This window comes from Anser anser (assembly GCF_964211835.1).
Source record: "Anser anser genome assembly, chromosome: 4".
Taxonomy (NCBI): domain Eukaryota; kingdom Metazoa; phylum Chordata; class Aves; order Anseriformes; family Anatidae; genus Anser; species Anser anser.
This window is the reverse complement of record NC_139724.1, coordinates 32504268-32523087: the sequence shown is the minus strand read 5'-3', so window position 1 is coordinate 32523087 and position 18820 is coordinate 32504268. Positions and strand designations below refer to the sequence as shown.

Here is an 18820-nt window from a genome sequence, read left to right as displayed (position 1 = left end):
ACTAAGGTAAGGAATTACAAAAATGAAGGAGTCTCTGGAGATCTTCTAGACTAACTGCTCACCCCTGTACTGTACCCCAGTTGTTTCACAGTTGGTTTGTGTTTCATCATCTTGTCTTTTTTAAAATGTATTTGTGTAGATTTGTGCTAGGTGGTATGTGACTTTACTGCCTTTTTGCAATGGGAAAACACAGCACTTCCCTAAATAAAGAACCAAATCCTAAGATCACAGCATGATTATTTTCTATCTCAACTGCATCATCTCTCATTGCAATTAGAAATTAGACTAACTGAATGCTTTATCAACAGTTTTCAAAAGTACTTAATTAAGTACTTTTAACGTGGCTTTTTCCATCAGAAAATCTACCTCCTAACTCATTATATACTTGGAATTGTTAATGTCTCACCGCATGACATATTTTTTGGTGTTTCTCCAAAGACCCCGGATTTTCTTAGTGTTTCATTTGCGAGAGATGACTCGACACCACCTCGAACCAAAACGTATGTGTCAGGACAGGCCTAGCAGTTATTACACCAGATTTGCATGCAAAACTTTTGGATTTGGGCACAGTCCTTGCTGTATCGGAGAAATGACGTGGGCTCTCCCTAAGCAGGGAGCCTCTGAGGGCCCTGTGCCTTGAATTTGCTGGCTTGGTGGGATTTACCCGACGGTCACTGGCTAGAAATTCAGCCTTCCTGTCAGGACTGCGATACGAACTCACACACACAGTCTTATTTTTTAACCAATACATAGGCACTAGGAACTTTGAGGCCGTGACAACCCTAATGTGTGTGGGGAGAGGGCTTCATAAACCCCCTAACGGGGCCACCTGACTCTCCGCTGCCGCTACCACAACCCTGCCCCTGCTCTCCTCAGGGCTGCCCCCCACGGCTGCCGGGTCCCGCCCGGTGCCGGCTTCTCTCAGCCCGGCCCCTCGGGCCGGGGCGGGCCGCGGGGCGGGCCGGGGCCTGGCGGCCGGGCGGTGCCCGGAGCCCTGCCCGCCGCCACCACCATGAGCTGCGCCGCGCTGCTGGCGCTCCGCGGGCCGCGACTGCTGCGGGCCGCCCGGCCGCCCCGATGGAGCAGGCGGCGCAGCAGCGGCTGCGAGCCCCCGGCGGGGGCCGCGGTGCGCATCGGCTGCGCCTCGGGCTTCTGGGGGGACACGGCGGCCGCAGGTAGGCGGCGGCTGCCCGCGGGGGTGGCGGGGGGAGCCGGGGAGGGAGCCGGGCGGGAGGGCGCTGGGCCACGGCGCCGCAGCCGTCCCGGGCCGGTGGCCTCCGTGCGGAGGTAACGGCGCCTTCCTCCCTGCCCCGGCAGTGCCGCAGCTCCTGTACGGCGGGAAGCTGGATTTCCTCGTCTTCGATTACCTCTCCGAGATCACCATGTCGCTGCTGACGGCCGCCAGAGCACGGTCCCCCGTGAGTAGCCGCCCTGAGCTGCCTCCCCAGCTCTTTTCCCAGCCTGAATCACCCCAATCCGCTGCTTGAAACAGACCAGGCGCCTGCTTTTGTGCTCTTCTTGCCTGCGAGCTGCTGTTTTTATCTGAGGGACGCGTATTTTCAGTGTCCCGCTGTAAAAAGGCATTTTGGAGTCTTTTCCTGTAGCACTGACTAAATGCTTTGAAAACTTGTTCTTCCCTGTTTTGTCCATTGACCAATAAAAGGGGTTTGGGTTGACTCACTCATGACAAACAGCTATGGCTTTTAACTCTTTCAGGATTTGGGTTACACTCCGGATTTTGTCTCCACTGCCATGGCTCCGTATATAAAAGACATTCACAGGAAAGGTACGCTGCCCTTCACGTGAGTGTGTATGTTAATGACCTTCAGCTCTTTGGATGGGTGCTTTTCACCCCAGTGTTTTGCCGTCTTCTGTGTGTAATGCTTAAAAAGTTAGCAAAAAATCCCAAATGTCAAATCATGACTTCAAATGTTTGCCTGTAATTAGAAATATATATATATATATAAGCATACATATGTCTCTGCATAATTGTTACTATATCTTTAATTTCTGAATGGAAGATCACTTTGTAAATCTTAGTTAAAAATATCTAAATCTGACTTTTAAGGCAATCTAAAAATTTGGCAGCATTCCTAAACAGCTCTAGAATCTTGTTTATTTTCCTAAAACTTGCATTGTTTCTGTTTACGTGAGTATACGTTTACAAGTTGCTGAGCTTGGGAGGAAGAAGGGAATTCTTTGAAGCACCCAATACCTTGCTAACAGTTTGGAATTTATAGAGATGAATATTTCTGGTAAAAATGGAGTTGTTTGGAAAGCACAGGTGCCTTGAGTGATTGGTCTCAAATGTCATATCTGTAGGAACTGTTGTAATGCTGTCAGTTTCTGTTAGGTTTGTCTTTGTGGTCAATTTCCCACCCCTTACTTGCGGAGAATGTAGGTGAAATGTATCAGTAACAATTATTTTTCGGTAGACAATTCCTCCTTGGCTTAGCCTGATCCTTTCATTTCACTGACTTGATAGGGTTCATAGTTTAACGTAATTCTAGTGTTTTACTTGATTAGATCTCTTTTGTTTAGGTGTTCGTGTCATCAGTAATGCTGGTGGAGTTAATCCCCTCGCTTGTGCAGCTGCCCTTCAGGAGGTGGCGAAGAAAGCGGATGTTGATTTGAAAATAGCTGTTGTTGCTGGAGATGACCTAATGAGTGAGGTATTTTACTTTGTCAATCTATATGGAGTAAAAACTGTCTTATAGGTGGTTACTTTTTGCATATGTATACAGTATCTTTATACTGTTAAAAGCATTTAAAACTATTTCTTCACTTTGTTTGTTTTTTAATGCATGAAAACAATTCTTGATACTTTTTAAATGTTTCATATGTGAAGGGGGTGAATTTTATAACACTGTGGATCTGCTGTTATTTAGCTTCTTTAAGCAAACTAAATATGATTTAAGGTCTGTACTCCCTTCAGGAAAAGATGGGATGTGCTGTTACTTATTGTTTTTGGCGAAGTTAAATAACCCTGAATGCTAAATATCTTACATCCAAATGGAGTGTGGTTACATCTCAAATGTTTATTCCTTTCAGCTTTTTTTAGTAATTCCCAGGCATTTCAAGTTGTTGCTCTATTTACAGGTAGCTGTTCTTAAGTTTATGGTCTGGAAGGTAGCTTTAACTGGGAGGATGGAAGGTTTACTTTTTTGTTGGTGAAATCTAGGATGAACTATGGCTTTTCTGGTCTGTCTTTATGCATTACAAGAAAGTTGTTTTTTTTTTTAAAGTCTGTTTCTGAAAAAAAAAATGTTTGCCATACATGCAAAGATACTGTGAAAACAGTTTATACGTTGGTGGTAGTTAAAAGGGGATAGGTTTGCATTATAATTCAGTCTGTACCTGCAACGTGAGATTTATTAATCTGTGCAGGCCTAGCATGCTACTGAATGATGAAGGCTGAGTAAATTTATTTGCAAGTTATACCCATACCTCCTTGGTAACCTGACATACTGAGTTTAATCACCTTGAGCTCTGGTATTAACCTTGTTTTCTGGCTGTGCCACCATTGCTGTTATGGCAGACATTTCTGTTGGCAGGGTTTGATTTACTCAGTCCTACAGGAATTAAAGATGATTTGAAAGCCTAAACTACCCATTCATTGTAGTTAATCATCTGTGAATAGAACAACATTGAAGACTGACTTCTTTTTCTGTGTGCTGGAAAAGGAGTATTAAAAGTATCTAGAACTTTTAGTCATTCAACTGATTTATATTTGTTACTAATTAATTTTCTTAGAGTTGTTATGAAATAGATCTATTGTCTGATATCAATAAAAGGTTTACAGTAGGTATTCTAAAATATTTGGTCGTTTGTGTTTTCTAACAGAAAGAAAACCTAAAAGGAGCTGGTATCACAGATTTAGAGAGTGGCAAACAATTTCCAGAGAGCATTCATAGCATGAATGTGTATCTTGGGTGAGTTGTTTTTAACAAGTTGTTTTTAGTATGGAACAAGTTTCATGTAGTCAACATGTTAAAATTCTGTTTTGATTTGCAAGTGGTACCTCGGTACTTAAGGTTCACCATTGTATGATTCAAGCAATAAGGAAAACAAAAAATGCCTTTGTTGTAACCTGTAAATACATTTTTATTTCAGAAATTTGCCAGTTTTGACTTTAGCATTACATCACTTGAGATTCCTCAGGTTTTGATTCAAGCCAATATAGTTTAATTATGACAATTTTTAAAATCCTTTTTTTAAAAGTAGAGTTTGTAAATAATATTTTAATAGTACCAGTGCGTGGATCTGTTAACGATTGTCGTTGGCAGAGTAGTGTAGGAGGAGTTAAGGTGTTGTGATGACGTGCTTTGAATGCTGTGGGAGGTCGCATTAGACTGTGTTGAACTACGTGTCAGTGTTCATACTGTTGAAATTTCAGAAACTGGCTTTCTGGGACAGATCACTGTTCTGAAAGATTTCCCTTGCTTCTTTTATGATACTAAGTACGTCCTATAAACATCTAAACACAGATGTTGTAGCTGCCTATTTGAGACCAGTTATATTTTCATTGTCACCATCAACTTCCTAAGGGGAATCAGTGTCAATAAAGTCCATGGAAGGGGGAGAACTGAAAAATGGGAGAATAACCAGGTGTTTACAAAAGCCAAGCATATCTTCCAATTAATGATCCTGGGATCATGTTTTTGCTTTTCCATCTTCCATGTCATATATGTTATCCTCCTGTATAGTTCTGAAATCTGTGCATGCAGTCTTCCTATTTTACATTAAACATCATAAAAAAAAAACAAAACAGCTGTGCTCTCTCTAGTACCATTAGTATTGCACTTCCAAAAAATGTATCAGTGCAAAACAGCAGGGTATAGCTGTACTTAATGTATATTTTTCTCTGTAAAATGGGGATCTTTTAATAGATGAGTCCTTAAATCTGTATTTAGTGTTTTCTGTTGTAGTTCTTTGATTTTCTTTTAAACCTTCTCTTAACCTTTGACTTGCAAGATTTGCAGATCATGAGTAACTAACTGTAAATTAAATCTAAGAAATAACGGTTAAGGTTTATAGTTACGAGAAGGTGTTAATTAAAGTTTTGGTGATTCATGATTTATTCACAATTTTAAGGAAGTGCAACTGAAAGCAGAGAGAATGAAAGCAGACTAATATGAGAAAGATGCCTTTTAAAAATGTTTTATATCTAGCTCTGCTTCATTGATGGAGGCTAGAAGAGCAGAGTCTTGAGGTTGGTTTTCTAATAAAAGTGGTATTTCTTCATGGGCTCATTAATCTTGGATGTCTTCAAGTGTAAGTTACTAACTAGCCTCTTAAAATGCAAGTTATGAAACTGTTAATTTTCTTTTGACGGCATCTGCTGCAGATGCTTACTCACAAAACAAGTGAGAAATTTATTTATATATATATCTGTAAAAGGAGTCAACATCTTGATGTATTGGGTAAAATCACAAAGTTGATTATTGGTTCAGTGCATAAACTACATCTGAAAACTTAGCATTGAAGTATAGATCCTGAAGTATTTCTTCTGTCCCTCCTGAATTGAGATGAGTTCTATGGATTGAGTTTTTAGTAAGATGCAAACTGCTTAATTTACTGCTTTTTAAAGGTAGCTATACAGGTCTAACATGATCCTGCATATTTCTAAGCAGAAACCCCGTTTGTGCTTCTTAGGTGTAACTTTTAGTTAACAGTATGCCCAGAGGTGTACATTGTTCCTGTATGCTCTGTATGTGATTGTTTCTCTAGCTAGCATCCTTTAATTTATATCATATTGAGATACACAGCATATATATAGCACATATATATTTATTGATATGTAATTTCTTTATATCATTAAGAACTTCTGTGCACTTTTTTTTTCCTTGGCAAAAGCAGGACTAAGTCTATTAAAACTGTAGAAAAATGTTGTTCTTAGTTTATTTTTTAAAGGCACACAGTTTATCGAGTTTGAGTTTTCAAGCTGTCTAATTCACAAAAAATGGAGGAATCTATTATTTGACCAGTGAGTATGGCTCCTTTTGCCTGAGGCTAGCCTGGTTAATTTTGACTGGGCCAACTTCTACCTGACCAGTCTGGAAAACCTGTTGCCTGAGTTTCTTCAGAAATAATGACTGCATAATGTTTTACTTGAAGTTGGCTGATATTGCAAGTTTTATAAACACTTAATTGAGGTTGACCTGAAAGGTTTAAGTTTGGAGGGCAAAGTCACCAACCTTTGTTTGTGAATAACATGTAATCACAGAATGGTTTAGGTTGTAAAGGACCTTGTAGAGCAGGTGCCCTGCTATTGGTCATTATATACTCATCCACAAATGAAATATGATTGATTATTCTTCTCTCTGTAAAACATTTGGTATTTTCTATTTTTGATGATAAGTGACCCTCTATTGCACTACATTCAAGACATTTTCTATGAGCATCAAGGAAAGTATTTCAATCATGTAATGAATTCGATTGGGTATTGTGATGCTTCCTTTTCAAAATTCGCATTGTTTATGCAACAGTGACTGATTAGTTGTTAAAGTTGATTTCATTGATTTTGTGCAGGATTTTAAAGTGATTTTTATCCTGTTTGTGGCAGAGAACTGACTTATAAATGATACATTAAAAAGTTAGAATAGTTATTGTTCTGTTTTCTTTTTAGAGCAAGACCAATAAGCAGGGCTCTTGACCTTGGAGCCGATATTGTTGTTACTGGCAGATGCGTTGATAGTGGGATTGTGTTAGGACCACTCATTCATTCTGTAAGTACAAGTTAATTATAATATGATGAACACATCTGAGTGAATATTTAGGTGTCACTGTGAGCCGTTTTTTGCTACTTCAGAAATTGTCAATACTAAGCTAAAAAGGGTGAGCTCTTTAATTTTTGTTTCTTTTTTATCTATATGCATGAAACTTTGCCACCTTTCACTTCTACTACATTTGTAGCAGGGATATTTACGAACTTAAATGTCATTTAAATATAATGAAAATGGAAATAATTTCAGTGAATGAAGTTGAGGAAATTTTGCCATGTTTCATCACTATTTCACTTTTTTTTTTCCTTCCCAACTTTAAAACTTGGTGCAAGGTTAAGAAACAAGTACTGTATTTTCATTACCACAAGGTGGCGGTAGTAGATCTCACTTTGTGTTGTGTTGGTCGTTGGGTGGTCTAATGTGCTTGTCTTTTTCAATGCGCAAGCAATTTTATTTTAAGAAGTTGAGTTTCAGTGCAACATGTTTCAAATTCCAGGAATTTCAACAAATAATACAAGCAGGATATGTGGTTTGAATAGGTTGTACGTTTTGTGAATGACCACACACTGTGGAACATGAAAGCTATTTTTGATGTATATTTTAAAAATACGTGAGAGTATGCATTACTGTCTAGTTAAAAATGTGCTTTCTAAAACCTAACACTCTTCTGACTTCATGTCTATAAATTATTCTGATGTGTAATTAAACTAAATGAATTAAATGCTATTATGTTATTTTATTTAGCGTGTGTTTTTTACACCAGAGATACCTCATCTAATCTATTTAAAAGTTTAAGACAGGTTTCTCTTACAGGCATTGGGTTTGTTTTGTTTGTTTTGTTTTTTGATTTATTTCTTGCTTTGTGTTGAACTTGGTAAGAATAACCTGTAGTTAAACAGAAAACAACACAAGGATGACTGGTAATAGTCCAGGAACTGATAATCTTCGAAAGTTGGAAAATCACAGTGCTTTGTTTACGTGATGAAAGGTGCTAGACTTTTAAACCTCCAGTGTATGGAAGTTTTGAATAAGATGTATATTACATTTTGAAACTTTTTTGAAGGGGGTGTGACTGTGAGAATTTGTTTGCGTGTATTTAAAAAGAAGGAAAGCTGAAATACGTCAGAACTCTTTTAATGATTTACTGTTTAGCAGCTCAAATCCACCTACAGCTCTTGCTGATTAATTATATTGTTCTTTAGATTTCTGGAGTTAAGTACGACCAATGTATTGTTACTCAAAGCAGTCTTCTGTGCTGTGTAAGACTTATATATAAGTAATATATTTGTATTTTTTCTTCTAGTTTGGCTGGAATAGGGATGAATTTGATTTGCTAGCAGCAGGAAGGTAAATAATATAAGAAGAAATGGGTAAATAAATATTCCATCTCTTATAATGACAGGATGATAACTTAATCATTTAGGGATTTTGCATATTGTTACTGAACTCATTTATTTGGAAGTTATTTCAGTAAAGGTTTTGGGTGCTTTTTTTGATGCTCACTTAATATTCTTTGGAACTGAAAGAAAGTTCATTTTTTTGTAACCAACTTAAAATGAGAGGAAACAGTGAATTATTTAACACTTTCTTTTTCTGTCCATTTTGTGTCAAGAAGTGAAATCTTACGGTGCAGACCAGTGATACCCAGCTTTTTCTGTTTGGCCATCAGTGTGGGTAGTTGAGCAACTCCTATCTTCAAAGATATACAGAAGGAGATTGGGTCATACGTCAGCATTCTTGTCAGGTTTTGCAGAAGCTGAGTATGAATAGCCCCATCTGCAAACCCGAGTTGAAAATCATAAGGTTGAAAAGTTGTTGCTGAAAGCACTGGGTTAATTTCTGGCACCTAATTTAACTTTCTGCATCATCTTACTGCACTGAAGTCCATAAAAATGAGTGACTACTTAAGTAAGCCAAGTGCACTTAGTAGTAGTGTTCTTGGACCTTCCAATGCTTGAGGGGAAAAAATGTGGAAAGAAACTCCCACTCCACTGAACTGCAGTAGAAACGTGTAACCAATTTAGAGAGATCAGGATTTTGCCTGTAATTCTATTGCACATTTATGGAATATTCCAATAAAAGACTTGAAAATCATAATACCTTCTGTTCAATGATGTCCTTCACATTGGAAGGAAGACACACCTCTCGATTAAAAACGGACTTTGCATATTTAGTTACACATAATGCAGACAGTACTGTACTGAATTTAGATCGAAACTTCTTGAAATGACTAACGAAACTTGATTTTTGATGTTATGTACTAAACTCCTAGTTTTTTTCATGTAAAAGTCTACTCCTTGAAATTCTCGCTCATATTTCAGAATCCCTACTTACGTTTAATACAAAGTTTATAAACAGATGTCTATGGAGTAAAAAAAAAAAAAATCAGAATGTTCTTTTATTTAGCTTTATTCCCATTGTACTATTACATGTACTGTTTTTAGGCTGGATTTGTTATACTTGGTTTTACAGAATATTTGGTTGTTTGAATGCTTGCTGTTTTCCCAGCCTTGCAGGTCATCTGATTGAATGTGGTGCTCAATGTACTGGTGGAATATTCACTGACTGGCATGCGGTACCAGACTGGTGGGTATCTGTGACATCAGCATGTATGTTTGTAGTAGATCAAGTATAAGGTTTCCTACTGTTTTTGCATTTGTAAAATTGGTTTCTACTTTGTTCTTTCTGGGGAGGCAATATGTACCCTTTGTTGCTCCGTCCTAATTTTGTTCTTCAAGTTTTATTTTCCCTGTTTCAGTTTTCCTTTCTGGTCAGCTGGGGATTTCCTTTGTTAACTTAAGCAGCTGATGATTTGAAACAATTTTTATCCCTTCGATATTTCTTTTATATATATATATTTTTTTCTGTTTCCTTCTTTATCTTCTGCTTTTTTTTCTTTTGAAAGACTTGTTACTGTTTTAACATAGGATTGCATATAAGACAATACAGATATTTTAGGTGATATTTTGTCAGTTAGATCAGAGTTGAGTACTGTTGAGTTACAAATCTTACACAGCTTACTTTGGCGGGGATAACTGTATTATATAGTCCTCTCCTGCTGTATGACCCAGTCTTCATAAATGTGTTGAGCTGTCAGTGTCTGCATATTCATTACCGTCCTTTCAAAAAGTGTTGCATATGTCTCATTCAGACCTACTGAATTAGACCTTCATGTAGGTAGGTCTTTCTGCCTGCTGAGAATTACCATGAGAAAGGACTAATGTAGTCTGCTTTGGACCAGCTTGTTTTTTAACAGTAGTTTGATAGTAGTCAGTGAACCTGTTTGGCACAAAATGACTGAGTCTGGTACCAATTTATTCCCATTTTCCTTGGGATAAAAGGGAAAAATCTTGACCTGTGCTTTATCAGAGAAAGGCAATACTTGCTTGATTTGATCAAGAGAAAGGCTGAAGAACAGTAGGAGAGATGGAGGAGCAAAGAGTGTCTTTCATTTGGCCCTGTTCCTGGTCCCAGGTTCTCCCTAAGGAGGAGGCAGCACGTAGTCCAGGTGCATGAAGTAGCCACCGCTCTACCAAGTCAGTTCTCTAGGGCTGCCAAGCTTTTTCTCCTCCTCCTACTGTCAGTTTCTGATTCAGATTGTGATACTGAAAGACGCATTCTTAGTTCCTGAGTGCCACTGAAATGCAGGGAAGGCACATGCTTGTGGAAAGAAACAGGTTTAGACAGTTCTTAGGCCACTGCCCCTGAACAAACTGCACTCACTCTTCAGTGCGGAGTTCAACAGGAAATCAAATGAGAGGGTCTGTAGTGATGAATGTGTTGTGTTCAGTTTGGAAAGTAAGTACTAATTTTATTCCTATTCTGATCTATCCATGAATGGTTTTATTATGCAGTATCATTAAACTTCTTAATCTCCTGCAACTGTGACTCCCAACTTGCTTTATAAAAGAAAGAAAGAAAAAAAATATCTTTTCTCATATTAAAATACTTGGTAGCTCCGTATTATTTAAGACTTTCTTTTCCATGAAAAATGTCTGTATGGTTAAAAAAAAAAAAAGAGGATGTTTGAGTGCATTAAGCTATAAGCAACTGGAGTGGGAGTAGTTAATTTTACAGGCAAATATGCATATGCTGTATATGGATAGCTAATATACACCCCCCCATATATACGTATATATACACACACATACATGCATATGCAAAAAAAATAGGTATCTTTATCTAAAATAATAGTAATCATGTAACTTAGAGCTGAATGGTGCTAACTTGAATTGCTGCTAGCAAATGTAGGAGGGCAGCACCTAATACTGCACTGTCAACTTATCCCCATCTATGCATACTTCTAAATCATGCGTGATAGTGTCTGTGCTAGTATAACAATTTGTTTCCCTTCAGTTTAAGGCTACTGAAGCATTAATTACAGCACCTTAAAACTAGTGACTATTTTGGTCTGCAGCTTCAAAAAGTCTTAGGAATTTAATTGATGAAATTCTTAAAGTACAGGCAGAGATGTAACATGTTTTTTTGTAATTAAACCGAAACTAGTTAAAATAAAATAACCTGTAAGCTTTAAAATTATATATTTGGAGAGGCAGAGTAAAAGACTGACTAGAACGGACTTTTAACACGTCTGTTTTGGGAGGAGAGAAGAAAGACTTGTTATACAGCTTTTTCCGGTAGTAGTTTGCTATAATTGGGTCCGAATACATGAAGAGGAAATATTATGAAAGTTGTTGGCTTGCAGATAATTGGCTTTTCCATTTGATAGTGTAGTTAGTAATAATCTGACTTTGTTTAAAAAAAACACTTGATGATATGGATCTATCTGTTTATTTGGGCAATCTGAATCGGTTCTCAATGTGTACAAATCCATGTGATCATATGATAATTCATAGTTTCAATAATGATCAAAACCTGTAGTACCTGCTATCTCCAACATTATTTATATAGCCAGTAGGTCAACAGAGTTCTGAAAGAGTTTGCAGAAGTTACTTGACTATATTCTATTAATAACTTCTGCTTAGTTTAAAGAGACTTAAAGATGTAGCTCTTTTTAAAGTAAAACTATTTCAATAAATCATATAATATGTGGTATTAGATCCATACCAACCCCATGAAGTCATTAAATGCAGGAGGAAAAAGCCAGGTCAGACCTCTGTTGTCATTAACGTGCCTTTCACATACAAATTTCTTACCACCATGAATATATTCATGCAGCCAAGAATGCTTACCATTCAGCTCTGCAAACATTTACTGGACCTTTACACTAACTAGAGTTTGAGAATACCCCCCACGGTATTTATACTGTTTTCTGGTGACTGAACGCTAGAGGGCATCTCGGTCTTGTTTCCTCGTGTTTTATTGCAGAAGGTAGGTTTGGTTATGATTAGGAGTCAAGTCATTTTTTGACTATCTTCCTTTTTGTGTTACCAAGACCAGTAGTCCATGTTGCTGTTCTTTGGCTGCTGAAAAAGGTCTAAGTGTACTGCTAAGAAATACTGATTATGAGCGTTTCTTTTAAATAAAAAAGGGAAGAATTTATCAAATTTTAGGCCTATAAAACTTAACTATTGTTTACGCATAAGTAAAAAGATTTAACTATGTAAACAAGAGCACTTTAATTTGGTCTTTAGTAAAGCCATGCGAGTCAGAGCTTACGCTCCCTGTATATATTATCATACCTTTGAGTATTAAGGTACTGGGTTCGACCTACTTCATTCATCCACTATAGACTTTTTTAAAGGTTTTTTTTTTTTTTGAAGTGTTTGGTGCAGACTGCTTCTGGAAACTTAATCCTACTGCAAAAGGATGCTTTAATTAAGTTAAGGAATGTTCATGTGGCTATATTGTGGCAATGGAATGATTAGCTATTAAAACTTAAGGTAATCCTGCTTTGTTGTCTTGGTAAAGTAGATTTTTAGTGTAAAACAAGCCAAGTGCCTATTCTGGCTCATGACTCTCCAAGTTACTTTAGTTAATAGAAGCTAGGCTTGATTTTTCTGCTGTCCAAGGCAGAATTTCTCTAATTGTGCTGGGTACATCTCTTTAGGTTTTTGACTTAGAGGCAGGAATTGTGAAACTAAAAGGTTTATTCCAGTTTTAATGAAAACAGAGAGAGAGCTAGAGGGGATAGATGCTATTCAGTTTTCCACTGAGAGAGAGGCTGCATGAGTTGATTCCTTGTGTGGATTCTCTGATTAGCAGAGACAATTCAAAAACCCATTAAGAGTGCTCATTAGTCTTCTATCAACTGTTAAGTTACTGATTTTTAGGTAAATGTTATCCAAAAAAGCACTTAATCCTTTTCTGTTTTTTGTGCAGTAATATATATTAGATGGAGAAAAGAAGTGCTTAACACATCACCGCTCCCTATTTAATATCCAGTGCACAGCCCCAAGTAGGGGATTCATGCAGAGAGTCAAAATGGACTGTGATGCCAGAAGTATGTTGATAATGCACGGCTCTGTATTTCATTTTCATTAACCCCAGACACTGCTGTCTCTTACTATTATTTAGTGCCAGTGGGTGACTAGTACGTTGTTTTGTTTTGTTTTGAAATGCAGGAGAGAATAAACTAATGCTGATCAGTAGAGTAATCATTTTGAGGAGATGGTAAACACTGACATTTTGCCCTAAGCCAAGAGTGTACAATGGTTGAGACTGCATAATCCTCTGGCCTGGGATGACCAAAAGGGTAAGTCAGTAGCTGTAGTCTCTTAAGGGCTGGATCCAGATTGCTGATTGGGATTTGCATGCTGGATTCTGTTCCAAGTCCCCAGTTAGGCAATGTGGAACGCGTTTTTCTCTGTAATACCATCTATCTATTCCAGGCAGCTGAAAATGCCAGGCAGTCTGTCTGGCCTGAAATTCTCTAGGCATTTGGAGTTCACATAGTACGTATATTGTGGAATACCCTAGGTAGAGGAGATAGCAAAGTGTATTGATCACATCACCTGAAAGTGGAATTGCAGCAGAGCTTGAGGAACGTGTTGTTACCAACAGGTAGAGATGCATGTTTTACCCATCCCTAAGTACATGCTGACCTTGCCTGACGCACGTTAAGTTTTGAATGGGTTATAAAAACATTGCTGGAAATGGTAGCATTTCCTACTTTTTGCCCAGTAACATTATGCTCAAATAGGTGCCGGGGGAGTTGAGACATGTGGCTTAGAGCTTTCCTCAGCATGGTGTTGGTCGAATCACATCCCAGGAAACTACATTAACTGTAAAGCTAAAAGTTCATATCACAGCTTGTTTGGCCCCTGGTCTACTTACGTGTCACGTGCATCATTGTGGGTTCTTTGTTTTCTTTCTTGCGGTATCTTCCTCTGCAAGTAAAAGTTACACAGTGTGCTGCCCCATCCTTTGTTGCTAGTAATCTGTCCAGTCTACCAGTAGTGACATGCTTCAGGGGTTTGGTACCTTATATAAAATTATGAGGGAAGAAATAACCATCTTATCTCAGACAATCCTATTCCCCTTGAGCCATCCAGGACCTAGTACTAATCTTTTTTTATTTTTAATGCAAACTGTGTAAGATACTGAGCAAAACAAGAGGGAAGGCAGTCTTCACAGCTGTCCAGAGATTGAACAGTGCATTGTCCACAAGTAAACTGAGAAGTCAAGTTATCTGTGTAGATGGTTCTTGTTAATCACCTGCAACGTGCCCGTAAGGTGTAACATTTCTGAGAGCCAGAAATTAAGAAAAACAGTATTTTACATAGGGGGAAAAAAATGACCTAAGAATACATTATTGGCAGGGCAGAGAACTGACAAGAGACTTAACTTCAGAGCCCTGATTCCTATTCAAGTAGGACAGCAGCTGGAGATGTAGGTAGATGAGAAGGTGGCTTCTACAACAAAAACAGTTTGGGGACTTTGTTACCCCTGGAGTCAGTGAGGACCTACTTTAGCTGTTAACTCCTCACCTGACACCAGTTTGGAAGGGGTTTCTGAGGATTAATCTTAGCTTGGATTTATTCAGTTCTGTGGTTTACTAATGCATATAACTGAACTGTAAGATACCAAACCCACAACCTGAAACACCTATTTTGGATAAAGAATGCTGTCATCGTCTTTTATAAATTGATGTATATTACTACTTCTGTATTTTAACTGTTTAAAAGATCTGCTCAAAATGTCTTGAGAGTGGTACTTTCATATTTATTGATGGTATTGTATTCTGTTAATTACATGATCATACAACTTAATTAGAATTAATTTTTGGAGTTTCAGAATTACTTATATAGCTTGATATTGCCCCATCCTACTTTGGGACTTTATCTCTTCCAGTACCTATAACGGGGGCAGTCAAGCAAGCTGGGGTGGGACTCTTGGTCAGGGAGTGTAATGATAGGATACAGGGTAATGGTTTTAAACTAAAAGAGGGCAGATTTAGGTTATATATTTGGAAGAAATTCTTCACTAAGAGGGTGGTGAGGCACTGGCACAGGTTGCCCAGAGAAGCTGTGGATGCCCCATCCCTGGCAGTGCTCAAGGCCAGGCTGGATGGGGCTTTGGGCAACCTGGTCTGGTGGGAGCTATCCCTGCCCATGGCGGGGGTCGAGTGGGGTGGTGGGGAGTAAGAACTAAATGATCTATAAGGTCTCTTCTAACCGAAATGGTGCTATCACTAAACTGATGCAATCCTTTTGTCATTGAAATGTGCCGTTTGGCCACTCTGCTACTTCGGATGTGATGACAACTTGGCTGTGGGTTGTATTGGTTTATGTTGTCATGCTACAGAGCGAGTGTTACATGGTCCATAATCACTCAGCATAGTGGTAAATCAGTCAGTTACTTCTTTCAGTGGAAATAGTGATCAAGGTGACGGTGCGATGGTAGTACGTGCAGCATGTGCTAGAATACCCCACGCAGAAATTTGCAGCTAGGAAGCTCAAACTCTAGGTTTAGATAGCTGTCACTTGACATAGCCTAGTTTGTTTCCAAGCTAAATACTAATTTTTAAGTAATGACTTATGGCAATATACAAAATACATTTTTATTTTAAAAAGGTACACTTTAATGTAAATTGTTACTAGCATCTATTATGAAGTAATACAGGATGCATGTGTTTTTCCTGGTTGTGTTTTGTTTGCTAATGGGTCAGGTCTTTAGAGAGTAAAGGGTAAATCTGAAGTTTAGTCAGTAGTTTAGAACCAATGTTAGAAAATCGAGTGTCTGCAGTTCACCTCTTTTTCCTTCAAAACAAAGTTCACTGGGGAGAAGGTATAGGCATGTGTCCCAGGAGTTGTCTGTGCTGATGACTTAAAGTGGGCTGTAGCAAGGACGCCTGTTCTCAGTGCAGTAGGATGGACTGCAATGTAAAATCACTTCCATCCAGATAGATTACACTTCTGGGTAAGTGATACAAATAAGCTGCATTCAGCCTGCTGGCAAGGCACCTGATGCTATTGGTTTAAGAAAGACAAATAGGCAGTAGGATAAAAGCATGCAAGCGTAGCGCTAAGCATTTAAAAACTCCTTAATTGTAGTCTTGTTCAGTTGCTGATCTTGCTGTGTAGCACTAGGCAAGTTACTTTGCTTCCCGAATTTCTCATTACCTGTAAAATTGGGATCGTTACAAATGTTAGTCTATTATAAGTCTTGAAAGTTATTGTACAGTAATTGAGATGGCTTTTTGGTTATAGTTTTCTCTTGTGTCACTTGTAAATGGCAAGTGTTACATACTTGTTGCTGTCAACTTTCATCCCTTTTCTTTCCCTCCAAAGAAACAAACAAAAAACTCCTACACTAATTGTTCAGAATAAACAATTTTTTATACATTCAGTTCTTTCTATTCACAGGATTTGGTTGGTTGTGTGTTGTCTTTACTTTTTATTTTTTTATCCCCTCTGTTTTGTTTAAATAGTTTCAAAGACCAGACTAATGAAATATAATCCTTACTGATTCATGGTGGGCTTTTCTAGGTGTCCTCCAGCTACCATAGTTTCAAAGTTTTGTATACTAGCGGCATTAAAGTTGCTGATCTCTGGTAACAGAGCTTCTCTCTTAACTCCATTATTTAAAAAAAGGATTAAGTTTTAAGCTTCCCAATGATAAGGAATCTGTTCAAACTCCCATGAACTTTTGCTAATGTCATTTAAGAGTTCACTGGTTTCTTTGCTTACTTCCTTTTAAAACTTTGTGCATTTATGTTATGCAAACTATGGTCATCTAAGCTTTGTTAATAACCAATTTGGTTGTATGTTCAGCACATGGTTCCCTTTAGCACCCAGGAGTAATTAATTTCAGGGATGAACAGATTTTGTGTGTATGAATGACCTGAAGATCATTGATTTTGGGAATGGTGATGTTGAGCACCTTTTTATTAGCTCCTTTTTAGAACAGTTCTGCTTTTACAAGGGGCTGTATCTCCTCTATCTCCTATCTGTGTTCTTTTTCTCACTCATTTGCTTCATTTCCACAAATTTCCAACTTCTGAGAGAGCAGCGAGCCAGGTAGCCTTTTTATGAGAGCATAAAGACTCTGCTTTAATTTTTTGGTGCTTCTTGATTTTTAACTTGTTGCTTCTGCTTAAAGAAATTATCTGTGGATAAAAACCTTTTAACTTGGAAAGCAGATACCTAGATATCTTCCACAAAACCTTGAAAATCCTACCCTACTACTGTAACAACCAGCATGAACATCTTACTCTGAGTTATTTGATCATAGAGAGAATATGATTAGGAGGAGTGTTTTAATTTACAAACGATTCTGTAATTTTCTGTCTTACTGCTTTTATTTTTGTTATGCTTCATAATTTTGCTCTTAATTCTTGCTCTTATTATTGTTTTGAGCTAGAGCTCTTACTTTCATGTATTCTTCTGTTTTCTGATTATAACTCTTGTACGTATAACTTATCATAAATGGGAAATTGTCTTAACATAAGTGATTTGTTTCCTACTTCTCTTCTTATCTGAGACTTCCAGCACAGTTTGTTCTTCCCGCTTTGATATCCTTTTTATGAATCCAGACCGCAGGATGCATTTACATGTCTACACTATCAATGCTGTATGTATTGCTGTAGCAAATTAGGCTAGAATTAGCAGTTATGTTTTTCTTCTGAATTTACCTTCTTAATCATAGTTCTCTAATTCTCTCAGACTCTACTCTACTTTTATTAATTCCATTAGTGTCCTTCTCTGCTCCTGTCTGTTTGCTGTTGGTATCTGATGTTGTGCACTCCTTTGCCAGGCAATAAAATGCATCCTCTCATTATTTTGGTTACCTGATTCAGTGTATTTTCTTGTGCATGTTTCTAAGAAAAGAACCAGCTATGTTCTAACTCTTAATCAATTTTATTTAATTATTCATTACCATAAAATTCTGTTGTGTCTTACTCTTTTATTTCCACTTTCCCTTCATATTTATGGTTTGTTTTCAATGTTTTTAATGTTACAGGCATAACATAGGCTTTCCCATTGTAGAGTGCTCCTCTGAAGGAGACTTTATTATTTCCAAACCACCGGACACAGGGGGGCTAATCTCATTTGGCACTGTGGCTGAACAGTTGGTGTATGAAGTGGGCAATCCTCAGCGCTATCTTTTACCAGATGTCACATGTGACTTTTCTGAAGTTTCCATCACTGAAATTCCAGGTTAGTCCGCTTACATGTTAAGAGATCTGTGCCAATGAAATAGGTTATCAAACTAAAGCTGTTACTTCAGTTTCCATGGTTGTTTTTTTCTGCATATTTCTTGTTGAGTTCTCAAAGCATGATGCTGTAATAAATGATTTTTTTTCTGAGAAATTTTGTTAGAAATTGTTTTAAGAATTTTAACCATACTTTCATTTATCTGGACTTCTGTAAGGCCTTTGACATGATCCCACATGACATCCTGATCGCCAAATTGTAGAGAGATGGATATGAAGGGTGGACCATTCAGTGGTTAAGGAATGGGCTTGAAGGCTGCACCCAGAGAGTTGTGCTCGATAGCTCTATGTTGAGGTGGAGGCCAGTGACCTGTGGCATCCCTCAGGGATCTGTCTTGGTGCTGGTACTGTTTAAAGTCTTTATTAGCGACACAGACAGTGGGATTGAGTGCACCCTCAGCAGGTTTGCAGATGACCCCAAGCTGAGTGGTGCAGTCAATACAACAGAAGGTAGGGATGCCATCCAAAGCGACCTGGA

General features: G+C 38.1%; 1 protein-coding gene across 1 annotated transcript in view; it reads left to right on the top strand.

Annotated features, from left to right (window-relative positions):
- Positions 1-822: 822 nt before the first annotated feature.
- LOC310898844 (uncharacterized protein) overlaps positions 823-18820 on the top strand; it is a 62061-nt gene continuing 44063 nt past the window's right edge. The window contains exons 1-9 of the mRNA XM_083834407.1: positions 823-1175; positions 1318-1418; positions 1717-1786; positions 2542-2672; positions 3844-3932; positions 6629-6728; positions 8029-8072; positions 9234-9311; positions 18090-18286. Of these exons, the coding sequence (XP_083690533.1) occupies positions 1013-1175; positions 1318-1418; positions 1717-1786; positions 2542-2672; positions 3844-3932; positions 6629-6728; positions 8029-8072; positions 9234-9311; positions 18090-18286 (973 nt within the window). The 5' untranslated portion in view covers positions 823-1012. The remainder of the gene's footprint in view (positions 1176-1317; positions 1419-1716; positions 1787-2541; positions 2673-3843; positions 3933-6628; positions 6729-8028; positions 8073-9233; positions 9312-18089; positions 18287-18820) is intronic.